Below are 14,560 nucleotides of genomic sequence, written 5' to 3'. Positions count from 1 at the left end.
ATCCATTCTAATACAGGGAGATGGGCAATGTGCTTGGACACAAGGGGAAGATTTGCCACAAGAAGCAGGGCGGGCATGGAAAATTGAGTAGGAAAGCAGCTTGGAGGCAGAATGGTTTCCTGCATGCGATTTTGACTAGAGACAATTTGAGTTTGAGAATGGTCCTCTCTATTTGCTAGCATGCAGAAGCAGTTTTATGAAGATTGGCATGCCCAGCAAGTCAGCATCTACAACAAGCAGAAAGAACACTTTCTTTACCAAACACAGATGCCATCCTAAACCAAGTTAAATATGATGGATTTCAAGTATAAATATATATAAAAAAACCCATTATGTTTTTATTATATTCTTACGTATAGTGCTATCTAAAAGTGTCTTGCAACTTAAAAAAATGCCATGAAGAAATAATACTTTTTCGCTTAAGTTTTAGGCTTGAGTCCAAATAGAAGAGAAAAACTTCGGCACCAGGCATTCTCTTGGGCATCATTACTGAAAGACATAGTCGCCTGCAAACCACAGAAAGAACTGGTCATCTTTCTCTTTCAATTGCTCCATCAGCAAGACTTCTTCAGGTGATAAAACGTACAAGCTAAATTAAAATGCTCTCTGCTCATTGGCAAGCTACATGAGCAAGAGGAATGTGAGCACAGTGCTGGGAAGGTTTTGATTTATAACTCTACGAGTCTCTGCTTACAAGGCTGCCGTCTAGGAGGCAGAGCAATGAATCATTACAATTGTCTATCTGGGAAATGTCAAAAGATTAAGGAAGGGCAGAAGAACAGAGAAACAGGGAAACACATTTCTGTCAAATAAATATTTCTCAGTTAGTGGGAATGTATCAATAGCATATAAGGTTGGAGAATTATAAAACTTTTAAATAAAACATAGAAATAAACCATAATTCTTAAATTTCCTGGTTGGAAGACAGATTACCATCGCAAGCCCTAATAACTAAATTATTCACTCTCAGCTAGAACTTGGTGATTTATCCCTACATATAAAGGGGTTGGATAAAGAGGATAACTGAAATAAAAATCATTAAAAAAAAACACACCCAAGACTTGCTATTTTGCCAATACAAAAATAAGCATCCACTGAATGTTTATTTACTGTTTAAATTACTCCTTACTGTCACACATTGTGAACAGAAAATACATCTTACCACACACAGGAGAAAAGCAAATAAGTGCAATCTTTCATACATTAAAAATCATAATCAGATCTGTACAAGAGATAAATAAATGTATACGTTTAACAGTCAGGTTATAAAAAACCAACTGAACAAATCATTCATTATCCAAAGTCACTATTGTACTTACAATTCTAGGTCATACATTTCAGTCAAAGGACTTGAAACTTCACTATGCTGTACAGGTTCAGATTGATAAATATTTAAAAAAAAAATAGAAGGGAATAATAGGCAGTAACCAAAGGGCTATAAAGGACTTTCCAAAGATTGGAAATAATATACAATACTTAATTAGTGGCCAGCAAACATTTGCGGATACACAGGGTAGCTTGTTATCTTGTTAGAATTAAGGGAAAAGAGATAGAAGAGTCTCGGATTGGAAGGAACACTCGGCCTTTTTAAAAATAATGATGACATCCACAATGACCAAACCTTGTCACCGAGATTTAGAACAGCTCTGTGAAGGGCAAAATGTACAGAGCTTTAGGCTTACACACCTGAAAACCACAGCTAGGAAAAAAAAGTCACATCGGAAACACACAGCAGATATGAATACAAACGAGTTAATGACATACTGATTCTCACTCCACATCACTGCAGGCGTGACAGAAAGGAACCTGCGGGCCATTTCGGTACTAAGTTCTCAGAGAAGCAGTTCCATGAGCACAGACACAGATGGGACAATTACTACAAACTTAGGGGATAGCAAACACTCAGTGGCATCACTAAGCTAATTAAATTACATATATGTTTACTGGAAAATCGATCATTTCCCTGCCTTCATATGTCAACTATAATCACCTATGAACGGAGACACAGATCCAGTAGAAAAGTCTTTCCTACATACATTCCTGTCTGATGCATCCTGGCTCACACTGGATATATGCAGCGCTGATACGTACAATCACACGAAGTTAACAGACATCACAACACTATCCCCTTGTCAAATGTTTATATTTACAGAGTCATTAATATTTCCAGACAGATGATTTCCCCTCCAGGCAGTTGCAAAGTAAGCCCAAAGAGTTTGGTGTCAGGATCTTGGGAGCCGAGAGTCTTCATTTGTCTTGAACGGAGGATAAGAGGAGTAGTCCACAAAAGAATGCAACTGTACATGCCAGCCTTCTGAGGAGAGATGGGTTATCTTTAGGAATAAGGACCTGCGCTAGGTCAGTAGTGATCTGAGAAATTTCATGGGCCACACAAACAAAGATGAAAGTGCTGACAATGATGTTGAGAGTAGGGTTTCCAGGGATGAGTACCAAAATGCCCCTCGTGTCTGCGGCCAGCCAGATGTGATACTGACAGATAAACAGCTGGAAACAGAGCAGAGCAGAAACACTTGACGTTAGGTGTGCACAGAGCTTTAGTGAGCAAGTCACAAATGTCCCTAATTTAAATATGTGGTGATGCTTTACTCTGGGAGGCTTTTCTGACCCATCGGGTTCTCATAATGGCCCGGAAGCCTGATGTGCAGTGTGTTGCTTTATACCGTCTCTCTTCTAACGGAGACAACAGAAAATGAGAGAATCCTGACCAGGGAACTTGGAGAAACTTACCTGCCCTATTTAAGAAGGTAACTCCATAAATATACTCTATGAAGTATCTATTATAACTGTAATATGAATTGTGCAAAAGCATTTTATTTCAAATAACAAAATTCAGAATCTGCAGAGTGTGCTTTACACCCCGTGGCTTAAATTGATTTTGCAGATAATTTTATCTTTATAGCTCAGACTGTAATGAATCTGAATATCTTCCAACAGTGTCCAGTCATATAAACCTTACATTTACTACAATAAACATTAGAGAGCTGAATTCCAGCAGTATTTAATTATGGAGAAGAACAAAAAGTCAAAATCTCCCTGGTGTGACTTGATTTCTATCTGGTTGATACTTTTCTGCTTACTTCTTACTTCTTAGTTGGACTGAAAAGCTCAGAGCAATGTGAAGATGTTCTGATAGTCACTGACCTCTAGTTACTGTTAAATAAGACTTAAAAGCATCCCAAATGCTTTATGATTGTTCAAATTTATGTTCAAATACATGGGACATAACTCTGATCTGAAAGGAGTACATCAGATTCGCACATTCACACACACATACATGTACACGTACACTTGATTGTGATAAAGCAAAATATTAGAGTACCAACCTCTAGTGAAATTTTCCCAAACCAAGCAAAAAATGAACTGTAAACAGAACGGGCATATCCAGGGATGTTCCTTATCAGGATGAAGGCTACAATCTATAAGAGAAAACCAAAAAGGTAAATATCATTGCATGTTTATTTAAAAGAATAAAGTGATGACTTCATTGTTTATATTCTTGAATTTGATATATCGTTTTAATTGATAAATATTGGCAGGATATTTTGGTTAGAGTGTATACAACCTGGGTTTCTCAACACTTGATCTGTACACTGAAGCATAGTGATGGTTTGAGGTAATGTAAGACAGAAATGTTTTACTTTATGCATAACAGAAACATATTAACCCTTTGCTCCCCACCACCAGATTCTCTATGGAAAGTTGATGTACTTTTGCTCTATTCATAAAGTATCTGCCAGGTCCATGGCCACTCTTTTTCTTTACATATTCAAAATTCCCATCTGTGCTTTGGATATGAAGTCCTAAAATGGACTGACTCACCGATGAGCTCATGGCTGGGGCCTGCATGGAGGAAGTAGGTCAATGAGGATATGAAGAGTAAACCTTGTCCCTGAACCTTCCTCTCTATTTCTGCTTCTTAGCCACCCCGGGGCAAGCAACTTTGACAGACCACATTCATTCCATGGTGCTCTGCCTCAGCACAGCCCAGAAATGCTCAGGCCCACAAACTCCACTGAAACCAATTAAGCCACGAAACAAAGCACGTCTTGCCTCCTGTAAGTTGGTTCTCTTGAGTATGTTGTCACAGTGAATACAATCCTTCCTGCTCTGCCAGGGATGTGTGTATGGGAGCAGCAGGGCCATGAAAACCATCAGGTGCCCTCCACAAGGCCTGATAGGTGGCATCTCACACAGCATTCCCACGCAGTACCTTTCTCTCTGGATTGTTACTCCAAAATAATCTCCGGTTTGGAGGCTCCTAGCTGACACCCTTTCCTGCATCTTCTATGTGCAAGGGGGAAGAGCCTGGCATTTTTGAAACTTCCAAATCACAGTCTCATATCCTATAACCAACCAGTTTATTAAGTACTATCCTTAAAATTCATCTGCCTTTCAAAGAAGCAAGACAGTATGCTTTTTCAAAAAAAAAGAGAGATTACATTTTCATCATTATCTTTTCAAAATTTACTCTTTCTTTTAAAGATTTATTTATTCATTAGATATACATTGTTCTTCAGGCAAGAAGGGGGCACCAGACTTTACTACAGATGGTTGTGAGCCACCGTGTGGTTGCTGGGAATTGAACTCAGGACCTTTGGAACAGCAGGCAGTGCTCTTAACCACTGAACCATCTCTCCAGCCCCTCAAAATTTTACTCTTATAAAAGGGTTGGGACATCCATTTAAACTTTAGAAAAGAACTCCTATTGAGTGATGTTTATCCCATGCCTCTGTCAAAGGATGCAGAAATTCTCTGGAGAGATAAGAATAAGGAAGTGAAAGGAGGTATCTGGCTAATCTGGCCAGAAGAAACTCTCAGGCATTTAGCTGCAGGATACTTGGGCAATAGCATCAGAGAGCTACCAACAGGGCCTGTTTGTGCCAGTTCTAGGACTTGAGAAAAGGCACTTAACTGGGTCTGCTTCATCAGCAACACAGATGGGGAGGAGCTTTAAAAAGGAGATATAAGCATTAATATGAAAACATGCATGGGTGTTTATTGAGGCACTCACTGGAAATCTTTAAAAAAGCTTTCTATAGGGTTAACAGCATAAGCATTGCACATTTAGAGGTAAAGTGTCATTATAACTAGCTGTCATGTAAAGTACTGGACATATGGATGCATATGTATGCAGTCCCTTAGGCTGCACAACTGGACATCCGGGAAGAGCACTTTCTCTCCTTAGATCTAGGATCCACCATTCCCAACATTTACTACATCCCTTTTTCCTACTGAAATGCTGTACTTTATCATGTTTGATAAATAAGGAAAATAGAAAAGTCAATGAAATAATCACCATGGAGAGCACAGTTGAAGTTTGGGAAGTCATTATTAATGTCAAGTGAATATAATAATGTTTAAACTTGGGGCAACATTAAAACTTCCTGTTTGCTATTATAATCATTTTTATACATTCTTTATGATTAATTACCTGTTCCATAGCTAGTCACAGCTGAAAATTCCTATCAAGGATGATGGGCAAAACCACAAAGCTCAGATTCAAAGATTGGCACAGGCTGGGGTTACACTCAATGGTGATGTACTTGTCTGGTGCCTGCCAGACCCCCCCCCCCACTCACACAAATTCTCTCTCTCTCTATATATATATATATGCACATACATACATACATACATACATACATATATAGAATGAGAGGAAAGGAGGTAGAGAAGGACAGAGAAATAGACAGAGGGAGGACAGAAGAGAGAGAGAGAAATGAGGAAAGAAAAACTTCTCATGAGTTAGGCTGAGAAATATTTTAAATCAAATACTAGGAATTGTTGATGTGGCTAAAATCTTAAAATAATCCCCTTAGACATATATGTAATGTATGTACTCAGTGATTATCTATTTATCTCTCTGTCTGTCATCTGTCATTCTCCCAGTTTCTCATGAGACACATGCATATATCCTCTGTCCACATCTAAGGAACAAGCATGAAGTCTGGTCAGAAGAATGTTGCTATAGCATCTGAATTTCTTAGACGTTGTTGACATTTACGGTGTGGAACAAATATCCTTAAAAAGAAGCAGTCAATAAAACTAATGTTTGCTTTAATTTATATTCCTAGTCCACTCTTCTACCCTACAAGGGAGAAGCTCGGCTCTCACAACAAAGGTAACTAGATAGACAAGCATGAGGGGGCGGCTAAGTAGGAAGGAGCTGATGTTATTCTGCTTGCAGCCACTCTCTGATTTCTCTCTCTAAACTGTTCTGCCTGGTATATTATGAGTGTTAATGTTCCTCTCATCCGGTGAGTCACAGCACTGACATTTCATAAGTTGTACAAAGAGCAATCGGTAAGCAGTCCTCTTGCCTGCAGGAGCAATAGCAATGCCATTCAAAGACAGCGTTGGAAACTTGACTACCAATCATGCCTAGAGAATCTCTCACCTATTTGGTGCTACAGAATACACAGAAGCTGAGAATAAATCCAACAGTCTCTACACTGAAGAACACTTAGGATCTAGGAGAAGACACTCCAAAAGCTCTCCATGCCTCTCTGTGCTAGACTACTTATTCTTCAAAGTTTAAGACGATTTCCTTCAAAAACCTTGCCCTTACATCAGTGAAGGTTAGGAAGAACGCCCACACTTTCAAAGCAATCTATACCAACTGTCCCCACACTGATGATCATGCCCTATGATGACCTGCAACTGACCATTTGCTTTGTAGAGCCGGCTTGAGTCTTCGCCAGACTCTGCTCCCCTTACAGGCACCATTCCCCACGTTTCTACATCTTGGCTCTCTGAGTTCCAGGCCCAATGGCCTGTTTTACGTCCCTTCACTGTGCCATGTTCCCTCTCACTAGAGGGCCTGCCCAGCTGTTTGTTCCGTCTATTTTCAGGGAAATGATCCATGATCCCTGACCCATTTGTTTGTCTTCCAGCTATGTCATATACCACCCTCTATTAAATTCTCATAAAGTATGAGATCCTTGTACTCATTATTAATTATATATACATATAACATAACATAATTTGTTATAGAATATTATCCCCTCCATAAGAGTAGAAAACGTGCTGGATCTTGTCATCACTGGTATATCTAACATGCAGAATCAAAAGATTATTAAATGAATATAAAACATTGCTAAATAAATGAATTAATGTTTACTGATCCACATCTCCATCAAACCATACATTTCTTGAGGAAGGGTGTCATCATATTTAATACTGAATCATTAATTATCAATAAGGTATTTAGCAGGTAGGCAACTAATAAATAAAATTAAATAAATTCAAGTAAATATTAATAAAAGCAGTTATGAGCAGAGAATTAAAATGTTTTGTGTATGATGTGCATGTTTGCAAATATGAATATGTGTGTGTATGGGAAAGAGGTTGAAATTGGGTGTGTTGCTCAACTGCTCTTCATTTTCTTCTTATGAGATATGTGTCTCACTGAACATGGAGCTCACCAATTTGGTTAGACATGCTGGCCAGTAAGGCCCAGGGATCCTCTAGCCTCTGCTGCCCAGAGCTGGGATTTTAAGCACATGTTGCTACATATGACCTTTTATATGGTGCTGGGAACCGAACTCAAATCTTTGTGCTTTGTACGGTAAACATTTTACCAAGTGAGCCATTGCCCTAGTCCTGGAATTAACATTTTCCAATTACAAATGCTTGGCTATATAATTTTCAAACATGAGCTATAAATAAGACTTTGATAGTGATTTTAATATCTTTATTACTGTAAAGGAAGATAAAATTCAGATGGTTAGGTAATTTCCCTGAATTTTCGGGGGTTTGAACTTTCATCTTTTCACTTCTGAAGACTATATTTGCACAGAAACTTTGAAGTGAAAAGTTCTCTAATCAAGATAACTCTTGGGAGTGGAGTGTGAAAGCCGTCATTTTATCACCCGGGAGACCGAGGCAAGAGGGCCATGAGTTTGAGGCCAGTACGGGCTATAGAGAAAAATCAAAAAAGATAATTACCTGTACCACAGAAACAGAAGGGTGGAGCTCATTACACTCGGCTTTGTTTTTACAACTGCTAGCCCAGATGGAATAGGTCTAAAACAAGAATGTACAGGTCAAATCACAAAATAGCTGACCCTTAAAAGACACAAAACAACATAGCAGCTCCCTATGTGATAAAGAAAATCATTAGAAGCTTTCTGTAGGCTTTCTTTGCTTGTTTCAGGAGGACCAACTGTCTAAGCATGAGAACATGCCTAGGAGACAGGACAGAGATTTGGCGCATCTGGGAATCCAGCCGTCACCAGACAGTGCTGGCTCTTCACATCACAGAGAAGATGAAATAAGTTTTCCTAAACTGATTGTAGCTTTTGAATTCCAATCTAACTAGACTCAGCTACTGCCCATACTTTACTTATATATGTACATTATATTTAGAACTTATATCCAATTCAAAACAATAAAGTAAAAAATTTTAGTTTTTATTTAAATCAGTTGATTATATTTCTTTAAGGTTTTTCTATCAGCCAATTTTCCCTATCATCAATTAATAATTTAGATAATTAGAAACTTACATTTTGAAACTTACCAAGAAAGAGACTACTGAAATAAACAATAGAAAGTTGGAAATTTTGTTTGAAAACAAAGGTTCCCCCTTCCCTTCAGAAAGTATTTGTCGTCTCTGCAAAGCCAGATAAATGAAAGCAAACAGCATCCCATGGAACACCACCTGCAAACAACACAGGGAAAGTTGCTTTGAAGAGTCACTTCTCAAACACTAGCAACAATGCCTGGTTATTTAAAATGTATTTATAGAAGTAGGTGGGCTAGAAGCTGACAACTTTAAAGTTGCCATGAAGAGCTTAAACTGTAAGAACAAACTTTGATAGTCAAATAAAGCCAGTACTGCTCAAAATGCAAACAGGAGAGCAAGCAGCCTAGGCAGCGGGGAGGGAAGACCACTGATCTTTTCAAGTGTTGGAGACTGAGTCCAGCACCTTCTACGTGAGGAACACAATCTGTTCCACTGGCCTACACCCCTAACCTCAACAATTTAAACATACCAAGCCCATACAGTCTCCAAAACACTGAAATACACTGGACACAGCTTCCTTCAATCAAACCCAGCAACACCACTGCTAAATCTTAAGCTTAAAAGGAAACTACTCTCAGAACCCGACATGGTGGAGCAGAAAGCACAAGCTTTCAAAAAAAAAAAAGACATAACTAGGCATAATGTGACTTGTCACTGAAGTGGACTGGTCTTTGCATTCCTCTGCTGCCTCCCACCCCCATGCCCCACATAACAAAACCCTCTTGAATGTCGAAAATGAATTCCTATGTGGAGTTTGGCATTTGAAGTGAGTATGTGGAAAGCAGTCAGGACATAAGGGTGCAACCTTTATGAGTGGGATTAGTGCTTTTAAGAGACCCCAGGGAGCATTCCTAGTGAGGGCTGCCCATGGCCCTCACCCAGCACTAAATCTGCCATCACCATGAACTTGGATTTGGCTGTCTCTGGAACTATAAGAAGTATGCTTTGTTGTTCAGCAGTCAACCAGGCTATCGTGTTCCTGCTTTAGTTGACAAAACAGAAGAAGATAAGCACATCTGAGCAGATTCCATTAGAGACTTCAGCAGGGACACTGTATTCGTATGTGGCTTAGAGATGCAATAAACGACACAGATGTTAGAAACCAAGCATGGCACTGAATAGTTATCCAGAAAGCATATTGAAAGATGGCGAAAGATAGAAAAAAAAAGCAAAGGGTAAAGTAATGACCATCAACTGAGTGTTCTGCTAGACAGTCTGCACTTTCTTTTCAGGTTAAGGGCAAGGAATAGGTAGGCCAGTATGTTGCTGCTGCTGCTGCTGCTGCTGCTTTACATGTCTATCACCAAATCTATATTGCACAACTTTGTATAATATAACCCCATTGTATAATAGTAATCTTAGATTTGAGAGCGGATTGAAAACTCTTGGCAGCTCAGGGTATGTCCTTCTCTAACACACACTTCCCAAAATCAACATTTCATGAAACTCAAGAATGAACACTTTCTGATGCTGGAATATATATATATATATATATATATATATATATATATATATATATGAACAACTGTCAGTCAAAGGCTACTTTACAGACAACAATGAAAATATCTTACATGCATGTGTATAGTCTACTTTAACTTACTCTCAACGTGTTTCTTTATTCTAAAACTGAGCAGAAATAAACAAAAGCACAGCTAATTTCCTAACAGTATCATTGAGGCAGAGAGATATCGTAAAGCAGATACATACGTAACGGTCTAACCTCCATCGGAACCACCATTCATGCACATTCCCATTCAGCTCAAAACATTTGGAAAGTGGCCAAAGAGAAAAGATCTTCTCAAATGCACCCTAAGAAAAGGAATCCAGACAGTTAAGACAATGCAAATCAACGTCTGCTCTGCAATTTCACTGAAAGATACAGATTTGTTGATAGAGTTGCACAAAGCACATGTACATTTTAAACCTCTGTTCAATTTATTTTTAAAATATGGCTTCATTTGAAATTCACTTAATAAATTTACTTTAGCTATGGCAAATAAATATTATTCAATTAGTTCCAAATTTATTTGTCCTCCACACGAAAGCTACTAAAAAACAAAATTTTGAAAAAAACAAAAACTAGTAATTAGGAAACCATTTTATTGGGGAGTAACGATTTAATACACAAAAATGCTCACATTTACTAGTCAGACACAAAAATACAAAATGTTTTAGCCAATATGATATGAATAACCAAAAGAATGGTTAAAGTGAAAATATAATTTGTTTTCCTCTAGCTGTCCCTAATTACTTCTAACGATTAGAACAGAAACAGTCCCCTGGATTGCTCGCTCAGTCAGTTATCCCAATGCTATTACCGCCTTTGAAACATAGTTTCAAGTTTTACTCTGTCCAGTTATTGAATGGCACCCTCTTATTAATCTGACAGCCAGGAAAATCTGGGACTGAAGGGGCAAAAGTCTTTAGGTACATTCCTGCACACTAATGAAGCCCTTCAAAGAGAACAAATCCTCAGTATTGACTAAAGAATGCCAGCACCCTCTACTAAGGAATGTCCTATTTATTACTAGACCTACTGTGACAGCACAAAAAATGATTACTGAAAAATAATTACTAAAACCCAAAGGAAAACATCAAGAATTTCTTTACTTTAACAAAATGCAACTGTTTCCATCTTAAGCACAACTTCAACTGCATATAAAACAGAGTTGTATCAAAATCTACTCTGCAGACAATGTTGGTTCATTCTTATCAAAAGTTGATAAAAGCCTCCTGGATTATACATATATAAACACATATATAGATATGAGCAGATAAATAACATAACATACTAAATATAAACATATGATCTTGGCCACCTCATATAAGAAGGATAGCTATATATAAATGCATTTGTAAATTAAAATTTTACAAATAAATTGAAACTTATTATTTATTATATCACGAATAAAGAAGTTTTATTGGGTACTGACATCCTGTGAAGATTTTTTCTTTTTTCTTGTTCCCGAGTCAACACTGACCCAGAGCTGGGGAGGTTTCATTACTCTCACTAACTATTTAATTTAATAATGGGTCAGCTTCCTTTTTTTTCCATTTGAACGTACATATAGAATACTGGGTATTTGTTGCTACGTATTTCTTTATGCATTTCCCCATTGTTTTATTATTTTATTTATCTCCCATGGAAAAGAAATCTGGATGCCATGCCAAAAAAAAAAATGTCTTAAATGCTTCTAAGTATGACAGTATGAATAAAAGGCCTAACAACCCTGCTCCAACCCCGCCCCCAAAGGCTCTGCAGAACTAGCTCACAGACCACTCCACACATAACAAACACACCTAACGGGAATTTGCACTTAACATTGCTTTATGCAAAACCTAGCACCGTGTGTCAACTGCAGCTTATGTCAAAACTATAGACATTCAAATTAAGATATTTTATTCTGAGTATCATGCTGCCCAAATAAAATGTCTGCCTGAAGGATTTAACCAGCAGAAAACACTGCCATTCTGCTGAATCTACAGAAAATCTAAACCATCAAAATAAAGGCTATAAAGTCAGATGTATAAAAATGACCAAAATCTTTTAAATTAAATACACAAAACATCGCAAACCCTCTACACCCAAGTTCATTTTATTAACTGTCTCAAACTAACTTTGTTCATTTACAGAAAAATCCAGTTGCAGTGTGGTGCAATGAAGAATGCACAAACTAAGCTGCATGTTCCGTCCAGAGAATCCTCGTGTAGGGTATGTCTCATAAGAGACGTTCAATAAACATTTGATTGATCAAAGTCAAGTAAAATGGACCTTGAACAATTGCCAGAGGAAGAGCTTAAAATTGCTCTTAAAACAAAGTAGGTGGGGTCTCAAAAGAACTCCACTGAGCAGTCAGACAGAGTGACACTTTCATTCCAGTCATTAAAAACAAAGCTTAAGAAAGGCTCTAACCATGTTCACACACTTTAGTAGACTTAAACTCTTAATCGACAAGCTGCGAAGACCATACAAACCTGAGAATATGCCAAGAAGCAGATGCACAGCAGCAAAAAAGCTAGTTTCAACAGCAAGCCGAGATGCCACAAACAATTTCCTAAAAGAAAATATGCAACTTACAAAACAATATAATTTCTGTTAACAAACTTTAATGTTTTTGTATCCTGCATGTTCCTCAAAATAACCCTTGCATATAGTATATCTAAATGTCTCTGGGGGCATTTATCAAAGGTAGAGCAAAGGGGATCAGCGGAGCATTGCTGTGAGGAACAGGCTGCAGTGTGTGGCTGACCACGCACACGCCTGCCACGTGTCTGCTATAGATGCATGCTTAGAGGTGCCTCTTGGACGCATTTACATCCGTTCGCTACTGGATGTTTCAACAGGGCAGAAAACTATGTTCAACACAATGCTCAAACCCATGTTAAATACTAGCTTAAGGAACTCTGCTTAATCATAAAGTTCCAAGAAGTATAAGCTCCCTAATGGACTAGGATTAACATAAAAGATATGCATACTTCAAAGTACATGTTCACGTTTATGCATTTTCATAAATGGCTTAAGTTTTGTAGGGAAATTGCACTCTAAATCTACAGAGTGTCCAAAGACACTTATGAATTTTAAGATGGTTCCACTGAAACTTCCCTGGGCACTTATTTAACAGAAGTCAATGAGAAAATATTTAAGTTGGAAGTCAGATACAGATTTAATATTAAAAAATTCTTTATTAAAGGAACAAAAGATTTCCCTTGAATGATTTGGTCCTGGGAAAGAACTAGGGAAACATCTGTGCCTTACTTGAAGAAGATCAGTAAGAGTCTGTGAGAGTTGGGAAATGACAATCTTACAGGGAAGTAACTGGGTCCTTTACATATACAATAGGTTGATGATAATTCCTAAACAGTTGTGTAGAAAACAAACTATAAACTTTGACATATGAGGCTTTTGCAAGTAAATGTTTGCTCAAACTGTCCACATATGTAAGCAACCACACAAAACAGGGTTGCCAGTATTGAAGTACAACGTGGGAAGAGTCCGCAGCCCCAGGTGACTGCTCTGCCTCCCTTACACTCCTGCCACTCTGCTGTTTGAAAACTGCCTTACTATTGAGAGGGAAATACACAATAGAAATGTAAACTAGTATTCTGCAGTGTTATACAGCAGATATACTGTAATCTGCTACCTGCCTGTATTATTTTAGAAATAGTTTTAAAACAAAAATGCTAAAACCACACATAAGTTTAATGATCTACAGTCTTCAATAAAAAAACAGCCTTTATCAGCAATAGGGAATGCAGTTCACTGAAAGAACATATTTATTAACATCAGTAAGACAGTCTATTTACCATTTGCCTTTTTTTGGATTATTTGTGGCCACAGTGCTAATGTGACATATATGACCATGAACCACACGGTGACCAAGGGGACAAAGTAATAGAATTGATAAGGTCGATCCATTACGATACATAACACCACAACCAGGAAATTGAGACGAAATAAGACCTATGAAAATGGAGAAGAAAACGGTTTTCATTCCCGATATACATGAAAAGCAAAGACAGACTTCCCTGAATACAGTAACACAGCTAAGACTCAGTAACGACTATACCAGTATATTTTATCAATCCCCAAGGTTTATTTGTCCTGAAGTCACTGAAGAGTTTAATATAAAAACCTATGCATTATTACACTAACAAAATTCCAGGAAAAAACCAGCCTGCACTATCCTGTAACTATAGTTGTCATCTTTTTAAATAAAGGGAAAGAAATCATACACCAGTCTCTTAGGGACACAGGCAGAGGTAGGACTGCCTCGAGAAAAAGGTGTCCATTCATCTCCTGCTTGATGCTGATTTACCCATTTGGGAAAAGATGGATGGGTGTCAGAGGCACAGAGCAGAATCATTTAAGTTTTAAAAAGTCCCTGTGACTTTCATTAGAGCCATGTCAAATATGAGTTTCAATTTATTAACAACATGTAGCCTGTGAGCAGGCTCTCGTGAGTCCTGAGCCACTGACTCTATGACCCTGTGCAGAGCATTGGCCTTTCAGAGCCTCTG

General features: G+C 38.0%; 1 protein-coding gene across 2 annotated transcripts in view; it reads right to left on the bottom strand.

The window, feature by feature from the left end:
- Positions 1-1,067: 1,067 nt before the first annotated feature.
- Positions 1,068-14,560, bottom strand: part of Casd1 (CAS1 domain containing 1) — a 35,432-nt gene continuing 21,939 nt past the window's right edge. For both annotated transcript variants that reach the window (XM_026787531.1, XM_026787532.1), the window contains 7 exons: positions 13,847-14,003; positions 12,518-12,597; positions 10,250-10,351; positions 8,537-8,677; positions 7,966-8,043; positions 3,345-3,437; positions 1,068-2,505 (listed from right to left, as the gene is read on the bottom strand). In XM_026787531.1, coding sequence (XP_026643332.1) covers positions 2,248-2,505; positions 3,345-3,437; positions 7,966-8,043; positions 8,537-8,677; positions 10,250-10,351; positions 12,518-12,597; positions 13,847-14,003 — 909 coding nt within the window. In that variant the 3' untranslated portion in view covers positions 1,068-2,247. The remainder of the gene's footprint in view (positions 2,506-3,344; positions 3,438-7,965; positions 8,044-8,536; positions 8,678-10,249; positions 10,352-12,517; positions 12,598-13,846; positions 14,004-14,560) is intronic.

Source organism: Microtus ochrogaster, linkage group LG10 (assembly GCF_000317375.1).
Source record: "Microtus ochrogaster isolate Prairie Vole_2 linkage group LG10, MicOch1.0, whole genome shotgun sequence".
NCBI lineage: Eukaryota > Metazoa > Chordata > Mammalia > Rodentia > Cricetidae > Microtus > Microtus ochrogaster.
The sequence above is the reverse complement of the archived record's forward strand: the minus strand, read 5'-3'. Positions and strand labels throughout refer to the sequence as shown.